At 51.6% G+C, this 13350-nt stretch overlaps 5 protein-coding genes across 5 annotated transcripts; 3 read left to right on the forward strand and 2 right to left on the reverse strand.

Moving 5' to 3' along the window:
* Positions 1-417: 417 nt before the first annotated feature.
* On the forward strand, positions 418-2579 carry HO173_004162 (uncharacterized protein; the record flags this gene model as incomplete). Its single annotated transcript, XM_037306086.1, has 3 exons — positions 418-855; positions 914-2334; positions 2495-2579. The coding sequence occupies 3 exons, from the start codon at positions 418-420 to the stop codon at positions 2577-2579; spliced, it is 1944 nt and encodes a 647-aa protein (XP_037167279.1).
* A 375-nt stretch (positions 2580-2954) lies between these two features.
* HO173_004163 (uncharacterized protein) lies at positions 2955-4370 on the reverse strand (the record flags this gene model as incomplete). Its single annotated transcript, XM_037306087.1, has 1 exon — positions 2955-4370. The coding sequence occupies one exon, from the start codon at positions 4368-4370 to the stop codon at positions 2955-2957; it is 1416 nt and encodes a 471-aa protein (XP_037167280.1).
* Positions 4371-5702: 1332 nt separating this feature from the next.
* HO173_004164 (uncharacterized protein) lies at positions 5703-8923 on the forward strand (the record flags this gene model as incomplete). Its single annotated transcript, XM_037306088.1, has 3 exons — positions 5703-6009; positions 6079-7808; positions 7865-8923. 3 exons carry the CDS (start codon positions 5703-5705, stop codon positions 8921-8923), a joined length of 3096 nt encoding a protein of 1031 aa, XP_037167281.1.
* Positions 8924-9470: 547 nt separating this feature from the next.
* HO173_004165 (uncharacterized protein) lies at positions 9471-10567 on the forward strand (the record flags this gene model as incomplete). Its single annotated transcript, XM_037306089.1, has 3 exons — positions 9471-9906; positions 9960-10410; positions 10459-10567. 3 exons carry the CDS (start codon positions 9471-9473, stop codon positions 10565-10567), a joined length of 996 nt encoding a protein of 331 aa, XP_037167282.1.
* A 1342-nt stretch (positions 10568-11909) lies between these two features.
* Positions 11910-13013, reverse strand: HO173_004166 (uncharacterized protein; the record flags this gene model as incomplete). The annotated part of the gene is made up of 5 exons (XM_037306090.1): positions 11910-12176; positions 12287-12535; positions 12605-12756; positions 12812-12895; positions 12953-13013. The coding sequence occupies 5 exons, from the start codon at positions 13011-13013 to the stop codon at positions 11910-11912; spliced, it is 813 nt and encodes a 270-aa protein (XP_037167283.1).
* Between the last annotated feature and the right edge of the window lie 337 nt (positions 13014-13350).

Below are 13350 nucleotides of genomic sequence, written 5' to 3' on the forward strand. Positions count from 1 at the left end.
GTGAGTGAAGTTGAGAAATAAGACCCTTTCTCCTACTAAACAAGCAGGGTTTAGGAATAAAACCCTGTAATTAAGTATTTCCTCCAATATGAATCCATGTGTGACACGAATGAGGAGTTGTAATTCTAAAGAGAGATGGTCTACCGGGATTGAGCCACTTCCAATTCTGATTATGCATGTGCAAGCTGCTGCAATATGCTAATGATTTAAAGTGACTGTAGTTACATGAGAGCTAGATCAAGTGATAAGTTGAGCTTTTCTTTGCCACCGAGGCCTCATTTCCCGGTCTATTTACCATCGATTTCCCATTTGTTGCAATTTCCATTGCTTTTGCTCCAAAACTAGGGTATAGTACGTGCTGACGTGAAAGGAGGCGCAAGCACTCGATGTGTACCACGCCGAATCGCAGCAATCAACATGTCCTGGCCACCTCATAGCTTGAGTCGAGAGTCTGAGCTTCCTGAAGAAAAAGCTGAGCTGCTAATTTCTAGAGGCGCCGCCTTCTTCGGAGGTCTCTTCTTACAAGCTAATCATACCCTCATTCGCCAACCTCGCTTTTACGCGACTGTGAGCTTTGCAGCTGCTGGAAAGCATTTGGAAGCTTCTCCTCAGCCTAGCGCCACTCTTGCAGATGCGTCGCTTGTGTTGAGTGGCCAGCCGCTCGAAAAGCCCAGCATGGAGCAATGTTTTGGCGCGCTACCAGGAACAGTCACACTCAATCGCTACGTAAACGCGATCAGCTGTCCTCGGCATCCGGACCGCTTGCCCAAGTATGAAATTCAGCCTCGCGCCACGGACAACTTGCTCGTGCTACAGCGCCTGCACTACTTGATGAGGAATGGCTGGGACAAGGACGTAAGCTAGAGGGAACCCCTCACTGATTCGAGAGACACTGATAGGTACCGGGGTCTAGATCGAGATTGCAGAGGAATTCCTGTGCACACAACTTGTCTATGACCCTCTCTGGCAGAAAGGAGCACCTCCGCAGCTGGCGAGGCAGATTATGGTTCTCATCGCTGCATTGAGCAACCCTAGTTGGATCGATTTTCGCGAGCCCACATCTCAGGTACTAGCAAATTATTACGACACAGAGGACGTCGACGTGGAAAAGCACTTCTGGCAACAGTTGCTTCTGAGTGTTGAACTCGACCTTCGTTTGCGGGCAGCAGGAGACCAGGAACATTCCATGATTTCTCACGTCCCTGACAAAGTCGCTTGGGACCTCGCATTGAGTAAAGTCTGGCTGTCGAAGATGGCTCTGGTGCCGATTGATGAAGGTTTTTTGCGACCTGCTACCCATTTCCATGTCACAGCTCTCACCAAAGATGCTCAAAGGGAGAGGCTCCTAAACTTCGCACGCAGCATGAAGTGGGTGGGCATGCACGATGTTGAATCCATGCTCGAAGAGGACGGCGATGGTGGCATCCCTCTCGAATTCCAAAACGCACATACATCTTCCTGGATCACCGGCACAATCTTACCGGGCCCATCCGTATGTTGGCTAGCGATGAGATGCCTGATCGACTGCGATCCTACCATAATCAACCCGCCCCATGGCTTCGACAAGATGGAGTCCAGTTTCGGCTTTCAGTACGGCGGCTGCACCTACTGGTACTTCCAGAACATTGTCGGAAAAGTCTTGGGGGCTTCGCGAGGCGTCAACCAGGACCACGGCTGGGTTGGTCCCTGCATCCCCAGCGATGATCTCTTCAAACTTCAGACAGTGCTCACACACACGGAAGACGTCCCCGTCAAACCGAGCAAGAGTCGTGTGCAAAAAATGGCAGCACGCAGCGCGCCCCTCGGTCCACCAGCTCACCGCTACCCTGTCCGCGACTACGTGCTGCCACGACCAGACTCCACCAACATCGTCGACTGCGTCAGAGTCCAAAAACTAGCCTTCAACATGCACTCCCTTCCAATCTCAGCCGATGACCCGACCACCTACGACGCAGCCATCGTTTTCGCCATCGCAAACGAGATCGTCCCCATCCGCCTCCGCTACAACGTCTCCTTCATCTACGCCCCTCCCTGCCGCGGTCAGCATCCTCTGTTCTGGGACTACGCATACCGAACCATCAAAGCGGATGAGCTCCTTCTGGATCTCCGATGCTGGAACGGCGTCTTCGTCGATGCGAAGACACCCAGCGAGAACAGCAGCTGTGCCTCTAGCTCTACGGGCTCGAGCGGTGCGGACGCCAAGGGCAAGAAGATGCCGGGACCCGAGTCCATCCTTGTGGTGGAGGCGTACGGGGTGGAGGATAATGAGGTCTTGGCCAGAGCGTGGGCTTCGCATATTGGGTTTTCGGCCGTCGTGGCGACTGGCGGGGAGACGTAAGTGCACTTTTTGGAGCGTTTTCCCCTCCCCACCGGTCTATATCATGGTTGAGTCCCAGGACATGGCTTGGGGGAAAAGTTACTCATAATGTTTCCCAACCTTGCTCGACTTGAGTTTTCTGCTTCGACGAAGTCTTGCTGACTCCGAAATGGGCAGGTGTGTGGCATGTGCGGTTCGGATGGCTTATGCGGCTTCGGTACATATGGTTATTTTGGGGGAAGGATGTAGGGAGGGCGATTGACTTGTGTAGAGCTTTAGGGGGAACGCTGGCGGATTTTTCGGACATGATACCCTCTTCTTCGCTATAGCCGTGGACTTCTCACGGTCCTTTTTTCCAGGGGTATGTAGTTCTACGTCTTTACGTTGAACGAATCATGGAGATTTTTGTCCGATCAGGTAGTCGATCAATAGTAGGAGCATTAAGACAAGATGAACAAGTTTCAGTATTGTATTTATCAATTGGATTTCGAAATCCCACTCACCGCCATGGCTCTGTGACCTGGACTGCCGCGATACTCCATGACCTATGTACAATGGCTCTCGTATTGGGCCTTCACCCACGCCCGAGCTTCGCTTCCTAGTCAAAGGCCCCGTACTTTCTTGGAATCAATAGGTATCATTTCTGAGCTTCCTCTTCGCCTTTCTCCTTGTCCTCCTTTTTGTCCACGACATCCATCTCTTCTTCACTTGACGAGGATTTGGACGAGGATTTATCGCTCGCCGACTCTTCCTCGATCTTGAATCCCTCACTCCTTTCGACCAAGCTTCGATAGTAGTCGACCAGCACCTCCGGCTTCGGTACAATCCTCCACTCCACCCTCCACAAGAACTCCAGTTCCAGCAAGGCCAATTCCTTCAAACTCACACCGCCTACTCGAGCATATGTGTTGTTTGTCCAGAAACTGTCGCTAAGCCCTTTGCTTGCTACCGTAGCGCTTGTGATGAGGAATCGATGGACTGTAAGGGATGAAATAGTAAAAGCGGGGTAGAGGGCGCATAAGCGGTCGATATAGTATACCATACTCAACAATATTGGTGGGGAGAGCGTAGCGTGTGTCGTCAGTCGTTGTAAATAGTCTTTGACGCCAATGCCGGGAGGGGCTCGAGAGTGGAATCTGGTCAGCCGGCCATCTTTCAGTGGGATTTCGTCATTGAATTTGATTAGCTCGAGGAGCATGTTGCTAATCAGAAGTACCAGATCTTTCACATCGCAGGTTTCATACTGCAACGGCATGAGCTTCACCCTGGGTCTGAGGTGGCGGGCACGTTTTGGTGAGGAGCCTTGTGAGGACGAAGAAGATTTCGCAAGTGTAGTTGAGGATACCGAAGCAATTTGTGGATCTGCGACGGCTTCAGCAGCACGCTTGGACGGCAGTTGCGGTTCCAAAGCGGGCTCCGGTGGTGGCAGTGCTGGTCGTGGTGGACTGGGAGTACCACGCCGCTTGCCCGCCTTTCTGGGAGGATCGGGCATTGGCGCGGAGGGAGGAGAGTATTGTGTACCTGCATCTACTGTAGCATTCTTTGTGGAAGGTGTGGATAGATATCTTTTATGCGGGTTTGCGGTCACCGTAGGCGACTGAGAGACGTGCCGTGGAAAAGCTGCTGGCGAAGGCGGTTTAATGAACGGACGTGGGGAGTGTGAGGAGGGAAAGCGAAATGTTCCATCGTAGGAAGATCGTGGAGAACATGATGTGGTGCTGCTGGCGTGGATCGTTGGCGAGGGAGAGGAGGTTATCATCTCAATATCAGAGGTGGAGTGGCCGTCGCCACTACTGCCACTACTGCCACTGGCGTTGGAGAGAGGACTCCGCTGTAAGAAAGTGCCGTTCGTCTGGGCGAGGAAGTCACGCGCATACTTGTAGAGGCGAGTGAGCAAGGTGCGTTCGTCGTATGTACAAGGGACGAAGTCGGAGTAGCAGGATTCTCTAGCAGCGTATGGATTGTACCACGAGCCGTTGGAGTAATAATGTCGTGCCTGGCCAGAGTAAGGCGGTGGGTGATGCTGACGCCGGCGGATACCCGTGGGCCGCATGCCGTTAGTGGGGCTTGGCATTATCTAAGGTATCAAACTCTAGGGTAGTTGAAGAATCGGATGAAAACGCTTTCTCTCTCTGCGGCGCAAGAGAATAAATCTCAAAGTCAAGGGTTGATGTTCAGACTATCATGATTGTTCTAATACCTGAAGAGATCAAGGAAAGGGCAGAGAAAGACTACTGTATGCTGTTCAGACGACCAAGATCCACATATCTAGCACATCCACTTATTATATACATCTCCAGGTGGCAACTTAATAGACCTCTCTTCCGCTGTAGCCTTGCGCAACGTCTTCGACCTTTCGTCAACTGTTTGGAGAGCTCCTTGACATGTACCCCAGATTGTCTCCCCGCAAAAGCTTGAGCATTGCGGGAAGCGCACCGCAGACATAATGTCTAACGACAGGCGAACCGTGTTCCGCATTTACCGAGGGGCTGCCGTTGAATGCGAAGGAAGAAAATATAGACACCAGTACCACAGTGACAAGGAAATTGTTTGTGTTTCAGATGTTGATCTGGAGAGAAAGAGCCGCAAGATTATCATAGCGACCCATGTTAGCCGCCCGGCAAAACGATCAGGTCGGATGATTACCGTACCCAATGACTAGCATGAAGAGGCCCACGTGCAAAGCGATCAGATCAAAGAGAATTCGAGCAATGACAACTTCACTGAACTTTGTTGAATTGAACCTTGTAACGGGTCACGGAAGGAGAAAAAGAAAATGAGCACTTCGCTGTTGAACAACTGCTCAGTATTCTCAGCAAAAGGGCTGCTTTCAAATGTAGCAACGCAAGGTGGATGTCCGTCAGATAGAGAGTATACATGTGCAGGTAGTCGCAGACAAAGACTTCTTTTCTTATATAAGTCGTTTGGGATAAAGAGAGACAGATGGTTTCGGCAAGTCGGATTTACCCCGGATTCCGCTAACCCTACAGAGATTAGCGTTGTTGAGTATGTCAACTTCGTCTACAATTTACTGGTGTAAAAGTACATCTACGTTATGCACTCGACGTGGTTTGATAACCTCTGGCGCAAATAAAATATATACCTGGGTCAAGCTGCGCAGATTCGTTGATCAAAGCTGCAGGACCATCTGGATCAGATCTGGCGGCAGCCAATTTCACGGCCTATCCTAAATTTCCCGGTCACGCTTCTGCACTTTCCGCCGCTGGGCATCATCCCCAACTACTAATTTGACTCACTGCACATTCATTGCGCTTGCAGCGATTTATTATTACGTTTTGATCGACTTACACCCCCATATTCTATGACCCTTCATACTCGGCAAGCCTATCCCATCCGCACCTGACGCTCCTGCACTGCCCTAGGCATGACACGACCATCGACCCCTCCTATCCTATCTGAGCTACGAAGTGCTTCTTCCCCCGCCAGTCAAGTTGCAGCATTACGGGCTCTCAAAAATGAAGTCATTGGACACGAGCAGAAGAAGGAGATGTGGGTTGGTCTCGGGGTGCTGGCGCCTATAGCGCGTATCTTGAATACGCACAAAGGAAATGGGAAGAGAAGGCACCGAGATGTCAACAGCAGTACCAATCAGTCCAAGCAGAGGGGTGGCAGAAGCGACGAGGAGGAAGCTCGACTCCAAGCAATCATCATTGTCGGTAGCTTGGCACATGGTCAGTAGGGAACAGCTGCTCTCTCGAAGCTTCTCGCGGATTCAATTCTGACATTGCAATGGCCAACAGGCGGTCCAGGTTACGTCTCGCCTATCTTTGCTGGACTTGTCATATCCCCCTTGCTCGCCCTACTCTCGCCCGCAGAGTCTTCACCTCTCCTGGTATTAAATGCCTTGAGATCTCTCAATGCTGTGGCCGATTCGCTCTCCCTATCCTATTCAGATCATGGTACAAGTGAGGATGGCTTGCTCAACTTACTGTATACGGAACAGCATCTGCCAACCATAGCGAATTTGTTACTACAGACGTCGCCTTCGTTAGTAGTTCAACAACAGATTGCTCTGACAGCGGCGCTGATAAGTAAAACATGTCCAGACGAGCACCATCAGGCAATGCTGGCTCAGACCGGGGTCTTGGAAGCCCTTGCAGTCAGGCTGGCATCCTTCGTCGTGACTACCGGATGTTCTCTCAACACTGGTAATGGAGGATCCAAATATATCGGCGATATTGCTCCCGCAACCTCAAGATCGAGGATATCACCAATATTGCAAGCTATTGGAGCTATTATTCAACACTCAAAACCCAGAGCTATACAGTTCCTGAACGCGCCAGCCTTCGCTTCTGTATTCCAAAAACCTGACGCGGATGTCACTTCATCATTTGAAAAGAAGCCCACCGTTTGGGGTCCTAATGCTTCCAACATGTTCAATGCCCGCCAGACACCTCCCAACGCCATTGATGTTCTGATACCTCCCCTTCCAAGCACCCATTTTCGGAGCTCCTTGGCGCCAAATTCCAGCTTCCCTCCTCTTGGGGCTCTTGGGTCCTCGAGTAAGCAAACCCAGATGTCGAGAAGTTTTAGCTCTGCTATTGAAGTCATTCAGAGCCAAGGACTCGAATTCATAGAAGAAGAGGAGAGCACTCTGATCGGATGGTTGCTGTATATTGCTAGAATAGAGAATGAAGTAACGGGATTGACGGCCGCTCGGGTCCTCGCAATCCTGTACCAGCACGGATTGACGAAACGCGGCCGAGAGGCAGCATTTGCGCTCCTACTTGTACCTTCGCTTGTACGCATGCTGGACAAAGATTCGAGGACCTCAGACGCTTCAAATACCTACGACACCAGCCTCATTGCTTCTCCTGACAGGCTCGTTAAGGAGCAAGCTCCTTCGGTCTTGGCTATGCTCGCAGTGAATAGCTTGGAGATACAAAAGGCGGCAGCTGATGCTGGAGCTATTAAGAAGCTGTCTCAGCTTCTCAAGGAGTCATACGATGAGATGCCAGCCAATTCTTCAGTGGCTATGTGGACGCCGGAGTCATCTACTTCTAGACATTCTGAGGGCCGAGATGACGGCTCAAAGCTTGGTTCTGCTGGACTGTCAGCTACAGCTTATCACGTGATGAGGCTGAGGGAATCGGTACTTACCGCTCTTGCTGCTATTGCCTCGGAAAAGGACGATTACAGGAGATTGATTATAGACAATGGAGTCGTACCCTTTGTCATCAAGACTCTGAAACCGGAAGAGAGTGAGACTGTTGCGCAAGCCGATGGCCAGGCCGAGGGGACTTCGCGGTATCGAAGAGCGTTCACAGGAAACTGCAAATATGCTATTTTGGCTGCTTGTGGAGCAGCCAGGGCCTTGTCAAGATCAGTCAGTACATTGAGGACGAGCCTCATGGATGCTGGTCTTCCAGCCCCTCTCTTTGTTTTGATCAAGTGCCAAGACATGGAGCTCCAGATTGCAGCAACTGCCGTTGTGACTAATCTCGTCCTCCAATTTAGCCCCATGCGAGAGGTTCTTATCTCTGTATCCTAATATTTCTTCCAACTTATCCGCTGACCAAATGCTAGGCTATCATGGAAGCTGGTGCATTGAAGATCTTGTGCGAGCATGCTCATTCGATGGATGCAAAACTGCGTCTAAACTCAGTATGGGCGCTTAAGCATGTTGTGCTTGAGGCATCGAACGCTATCAAGATGAGCTGCCTAGAGGAGCTTGGACCTGGCTGGTTAAAGCAAATAGTCAACAATGACGTCGAGGCTTCAAATCACGGCATGACGTCGAGGAGTGGAGATCGCGAGGATGGTTCGTCGACTCCAATTAGGATGAGTACTCCCAACGCCGCTGGCGAGCAAGTGGACCTACTCAACGCGGTTGAAGAAGATTCCCGAGAGTCTAGTCAAGATGTTGAGGAGGATGGTGAGGAAGACCTCAAGATGGCCGACAGCATCGGAGCTTTGAGCAGAGCAGAGCTGGATCGAAAACTGTTTTCGCATTCGAGCAGTGGCCGCGGCCCAATCTCGGAGACCGCAGGTCTGACAGGTAGGCGACCCTCCTCACAGCCGGTGCTCACAGACGAGCTGGCGATACAGCAGCAAGGTCTGGACTTCATTCGAAACCTCATCTGCGGATCAGGTGCTTCCGATATGATCGAGCACATCTTCAGAGAACTTGGTCAGGATAAAATTTTCGAGCTACTGGCCGCGAAGCTGAGACCCAGAGTGTTCAACGCCTTCAATCGCGAACGAAGATCATCTGAAAACGGAGTGCGGCATGTCCAACCACAGACTGGCATTGTTGTCTCTGTGTGCTACATCATTGTCCACATCGCTGCAGGGAGTACACGCCAACGCCAACTGCTCATCTCGCAGACAGAGCTCTTGAAGCTTATTGTCCCACTCTTCAGCCACCCAAGCAAGGAAGTCCGCGCTTGCTGCTTGTGGATTGTCATCAACCTTACCTGGATCGATGACGCATCTGACAACATGAATTGCAAGGCGCGGGCTCGCGAGTTGACGAAGCTTGGGGTATCTGAGAAGCTCGAGCTTATGGAGCAGGATGCTGATCTGGATTGTCGAGAGCGTGCACGGACTGCCAAAAATCAAATGTCGACCCTGCTACGGCAATAGAGTGGTTGCTGCTCTTACAGCTTCCCGGACGCTGAGGGTACATTTCCTCAGGACGCATGTGACGCCATTGCGGTTCTGATGACAGCCAAATATCGTGCTGCATTTAGCTCGTTCGTTTGGCGTTTGTGCACTCGTTTCGAAGGGTGCTTTTCCAGCAATGTACATACTGTATGACTAACGTGAGCAAGAACGATCATTGGGTTCGACGATTCCACGACTTTGACTGTGATGCACTCTTGTTGTATATCATACATTGTTTCGCTTTGTTCATCATAGCTTGCCTTGACGGTTGACTTTTCCAACGAAACAACTCTTAGATATTATCTTCTTTCCGTGCTTTCGAGTTCTACGATTACTATCCTGTCAGAAATACGATGATAACATGTGCCTTTGGCAGCTTTGTAGGGCTAGGGTTAGGGTTAGAATTACTATCGATAAATTATTATGACGTAGACTATGCATTCCTCTCGTTTCAAATGATCTCCTTTTGTACAGAGGTACACTCTTAATATTTCTCAATTGCCTCGTAGACATTCATACCAGCAAAATGAAAATCGACTCTGCAGTCATCAAGGCATTGAGCCTCGACCCAGTCAGAACAACAGTTGCCAGACACGGAGGATCCGGGTTTTCGACCACTGCGAAGATTACCACGACGCTGGAAGATGGCACTGAAAAGCACTTCTTCATGAAGACGGGCAAAGGCAAAGACGCCGAAGTCATGTTTGCAGGTGAACACGCCTCGCTTAATGCGATTCACATGGTGCCATCACTATGCCCTGCCAGCTTCGCACACGGGCCCCTTGAGGACGCTGTAGGGGGTGCATTCTTGGTCACGGATTTTCTGGATATGAGTGGAACGTCGTTGGGGAGCGAAAAGGGGTCTGGGATGTCATTGGCGGCGAAGTTGGCGAAGCTGCACACCACGGCTGCTCCGATTCCAGAAGGCTTTCAGAAACCTGTCTTTGGCTTTCCGGTGCCGAGTAAGTGGAAGCATCATGCAACTATCAAATTCTCCTGACGCGCCCCTTTACAGCCTGCTGCGGCGACACAGAACAGCCCAACGACTACACAGAGTCCTGGGCCGATTTCTACGCCCAACATCGTCTCCTGGCAATTCTGAAGAAAAGCGAACGCACGAACGGGAAGGACCCTACCCTTCGCTCTCTGGTAGAAAAGACGGTCGCAGAGACCGTGCCGAGACTCATAGGAGACAAACACCTAAACAGTGGGAAGGGAATCAACCCTGTCGTGGTTCACGGCGATTTGTGGAGCGGGAATAAGGGAAGAGGAAGAATAGGTGGCAAAGGGGCTGTCGAAGACGTCGTTTTTGATCCGAGTGCTTGCTATGCCCATAGCGAGTATGAGTTGGGGATAATGAGGATGTTCGGGGGGTTTGGGGGAAGCTTTCTGCAGGAGTATCATCAAATTTGTCCTAAGACGGAGCCGGTGGACGAGTATGAGGATCGGGTCAATTTATACGAACTGTAAGTGTGATCAGAAGGCCTGCGAGGATGAAGCTAATCTGAGAGTAGGTATCATCACCTGAATCATCATGCGATTTTCGGCGGGGGCTACAAGTCTGGGGCTGTTTCGATTATGAGGGCTTTGCATCGGAAATACAGTGGGAAGAGTGAGATCTGACGACGACATTCTCCAACGGACCAAAGCGACAGACCCGAGCAAAGTGTCGAGCTGCAATCGCCTGTGTTCCAGACGCAGGCTGACTCCATTTCGAAATGGGGCTGGCTGAATGAGGAAGGTAGAAGCTTCTCGTTCACATCCATGAAACTCTTCGCTACCTTTCTGCAACCGAAATCATTTCAGGATTTGCCCAACGTGGCGTTCACCACGCTTGCTTTACCAACGCTGCTCCCTAATTTCAGCCTCGCAGATCAGAGGCTTTTACGAAACCTCGCCCGCGCAAAAAGGGTCCTCGAATCATACGCACACCAGTTACTCTACTTCCTCTCACAGATCGAAGACCAAATTTTCATCTACATCACTGGCGCCTGGGACCCTTCCGAATGACACTGGAGAGACTTCATCCCATCACCCGCGGACCAGAACCTTCTCAACCTTCGCAAAGACCAAGGAGCCGTCGGATACCTCTTCCACATCGACCTTCCTCAATCATCTCTATCACTCCACGCGCCCGCCATATCAATTGTCCGCCAATCTGTCAACCCTGGACACAGAGAGATCTACAACATAATGACCCATTCCGCGAAGCGCTTATTAGGAGTGGTCACCCAGCAAAAAGCGACATCGCATGGTATAAATCATGTTTGGCGCATAGAGAAAGAGGATGAGGGCAAAAGGGAGGAAGTGGTGCCGTTTGCAGGATGGACTAGTGTGCGAGCTCTCGAGGACGCCAAGGTTTGAGGAGTTCGGTAAAGTTACCGGGCTGATGGATGGGATGGAAGTTGAGCATGCTTGGAAGATTGAGCTCTAAGCCGGTTTGAAACAGTACACCAATATCGGCCTACTTAGTTCCTGCTTCCAGGATTCGAGTCCCAAATCTTTTGAAGGGTCACTTCCAATACCGTACCACCAAGTTATGCTTCCTCGCTTATATCTAACCGCTGCCATGGTTACCAACGGGTTGTTGACCGGACCTTTAACTCGACGTGGTGCTCGCTGAATCCCGCACTTCGTTGGGTTGTTGGGGGGTGGAGTGGGGATATCCATGTAGGTAATCAACGTGTTCTATCTCAAAGGCTTTTGGGAATTGCTACACGCAATAGGCTGTTCGCCGAGAGTACCTAAGCTTCACATACATTTTGGCCGCCAACGACCCATGATGTTGGACAGATGCAATGGGCGATGGACGTTGAAAACACCAAGATCCTGCACGTGGACGGAGTCAGGATATTCATGCTCAAGTAGGAGAAAGCCTTTTCAAATCGGACACAAGTTTCCGTTGCATCATCGAGACGCAATCGGATCTATGAACAAGCAGATAAGGGTTATCGAGGTATCACACTTAACAAACATCTTCAACCTTCTCCCGCCCGCCATCCCTCGGCCCCAGATCAGCCCTCAACGCCCTCCCAAACACCTCCAACAACATCTCGAAGCAAACCTTCGACACGAACGGATCGTACCGCCCCTTGCTCAACTCGTCCCGTATAAACGCGTGCTGGGCGTGCGCCACCTCGTAAAAGGAGAAGCAGACGCCCTCCTCATGCAACGTCTTCCGGATCAAATCCCTGCCGGCGGGCGGGACGTGGTTGTCTTTCTTGCCGAATATCTGCACGCACCCTCCATCAATCAATCAATCAACCACCATCCGGCGTCCGATTGCGGGCCCGAGAGGCACAAAAGGGCGACAAACTCGCTTCGGCGAAAACAAAGACTCACCATCACGAGCTCGCCCTCGATGTCGCCCACGCGCTCCAGGCTGTCGTCTCCGCCGGCGCCGAGGGTCTTGGAGTGTATGTCCGTGGCGAAGTAGCACACGGCGGCGGCGACGCGCTTGTCGAATGCGCAGCGGAATGCCAAATGCCCGCCCAAGCACATGCCCGTTGTGCCGACGCGGCCGTTGCAGGAGGGGAGGGAGAGGAGGGCCGTGACGGCGAGAGCGGCGTCTTCGTCGTACGCGTGCACTTTCTGAGCGCAGTCGGGAGTCAGTCGGGGGCGTGCCGCCGGTTGCAGGGACCGGGTGGGGACGGGGCGGACCTTTTCGATTTTGTACCTGTTTCCATCGTCGGTGCCTCGGACGTCGTAGGCGAGGGGTTCCGGGCCCGTGAATTCGTGGTAGGAGGAGGGGGCGGCGACTATGTAGCCGTGGCCGGCCATTTGGCGGGCGAAGCGGGCGACGGGACCGGTCACTGGGGGTTTTGGGTCAGTTGAAGGGTTGGGGGTTGGAGAGGAAGGGAAGCGGGCCTTGGTAGATTTCGCTGAAGATGACGACGCCGGGGAATTTGGCTTGGGAAAAGCCGGGGATGACGGGGTGGTAGAGGTATATGCCTGAAATTGTTTAATAGATGTGTGATACGTAGGAACGAAGGGTGGGGGGGTCGGTACGCATGCTTCCTTTGCCATCTGCGGAAGTCTCCACATCTTGGTGGGTTTCGTGGATCAACATGGTACGATTTCGACAATAAGTAGCTGTTGAGTGGTTCTGTCAAGTTGAAATATCAACGTGAAAGAGAAGACGGTTGTTGACCCGCGTTTCTGCGTCAAAGCGGTTTCCTTCCGCAGAGCCCCACCATAGAGCTCTCCGATAGCACATTTTCTGCCTTTCGAGACATCTCCATATGGCAATCCAAAGGTGCTTGTGCCGCTGACCAATGTTTGGAGGAGTTGGCTTTCCTTACCAAAAGATATTGTACCTTCGCCTTCAATCCCTTCCAGAGTAGCTGAAGGAGAAACCGCCAATGAGCATTTGACATACTAAACGAAGTAAAGTATGGACCATGCAG

Source organism: Letharia columbiana (assembly GCF_014066305.1).
Source record: "Letharia columbiana isolate WasteWater2 chromosome Unknown Sc0000010_s0, whole genome shotgun sequence".
NCBI lineage: Eukaryota > Fungi > Ascomycota > Lecanoromycetes > Lecanorales > Parmeliaceae > Letharia > Letharia columbiana.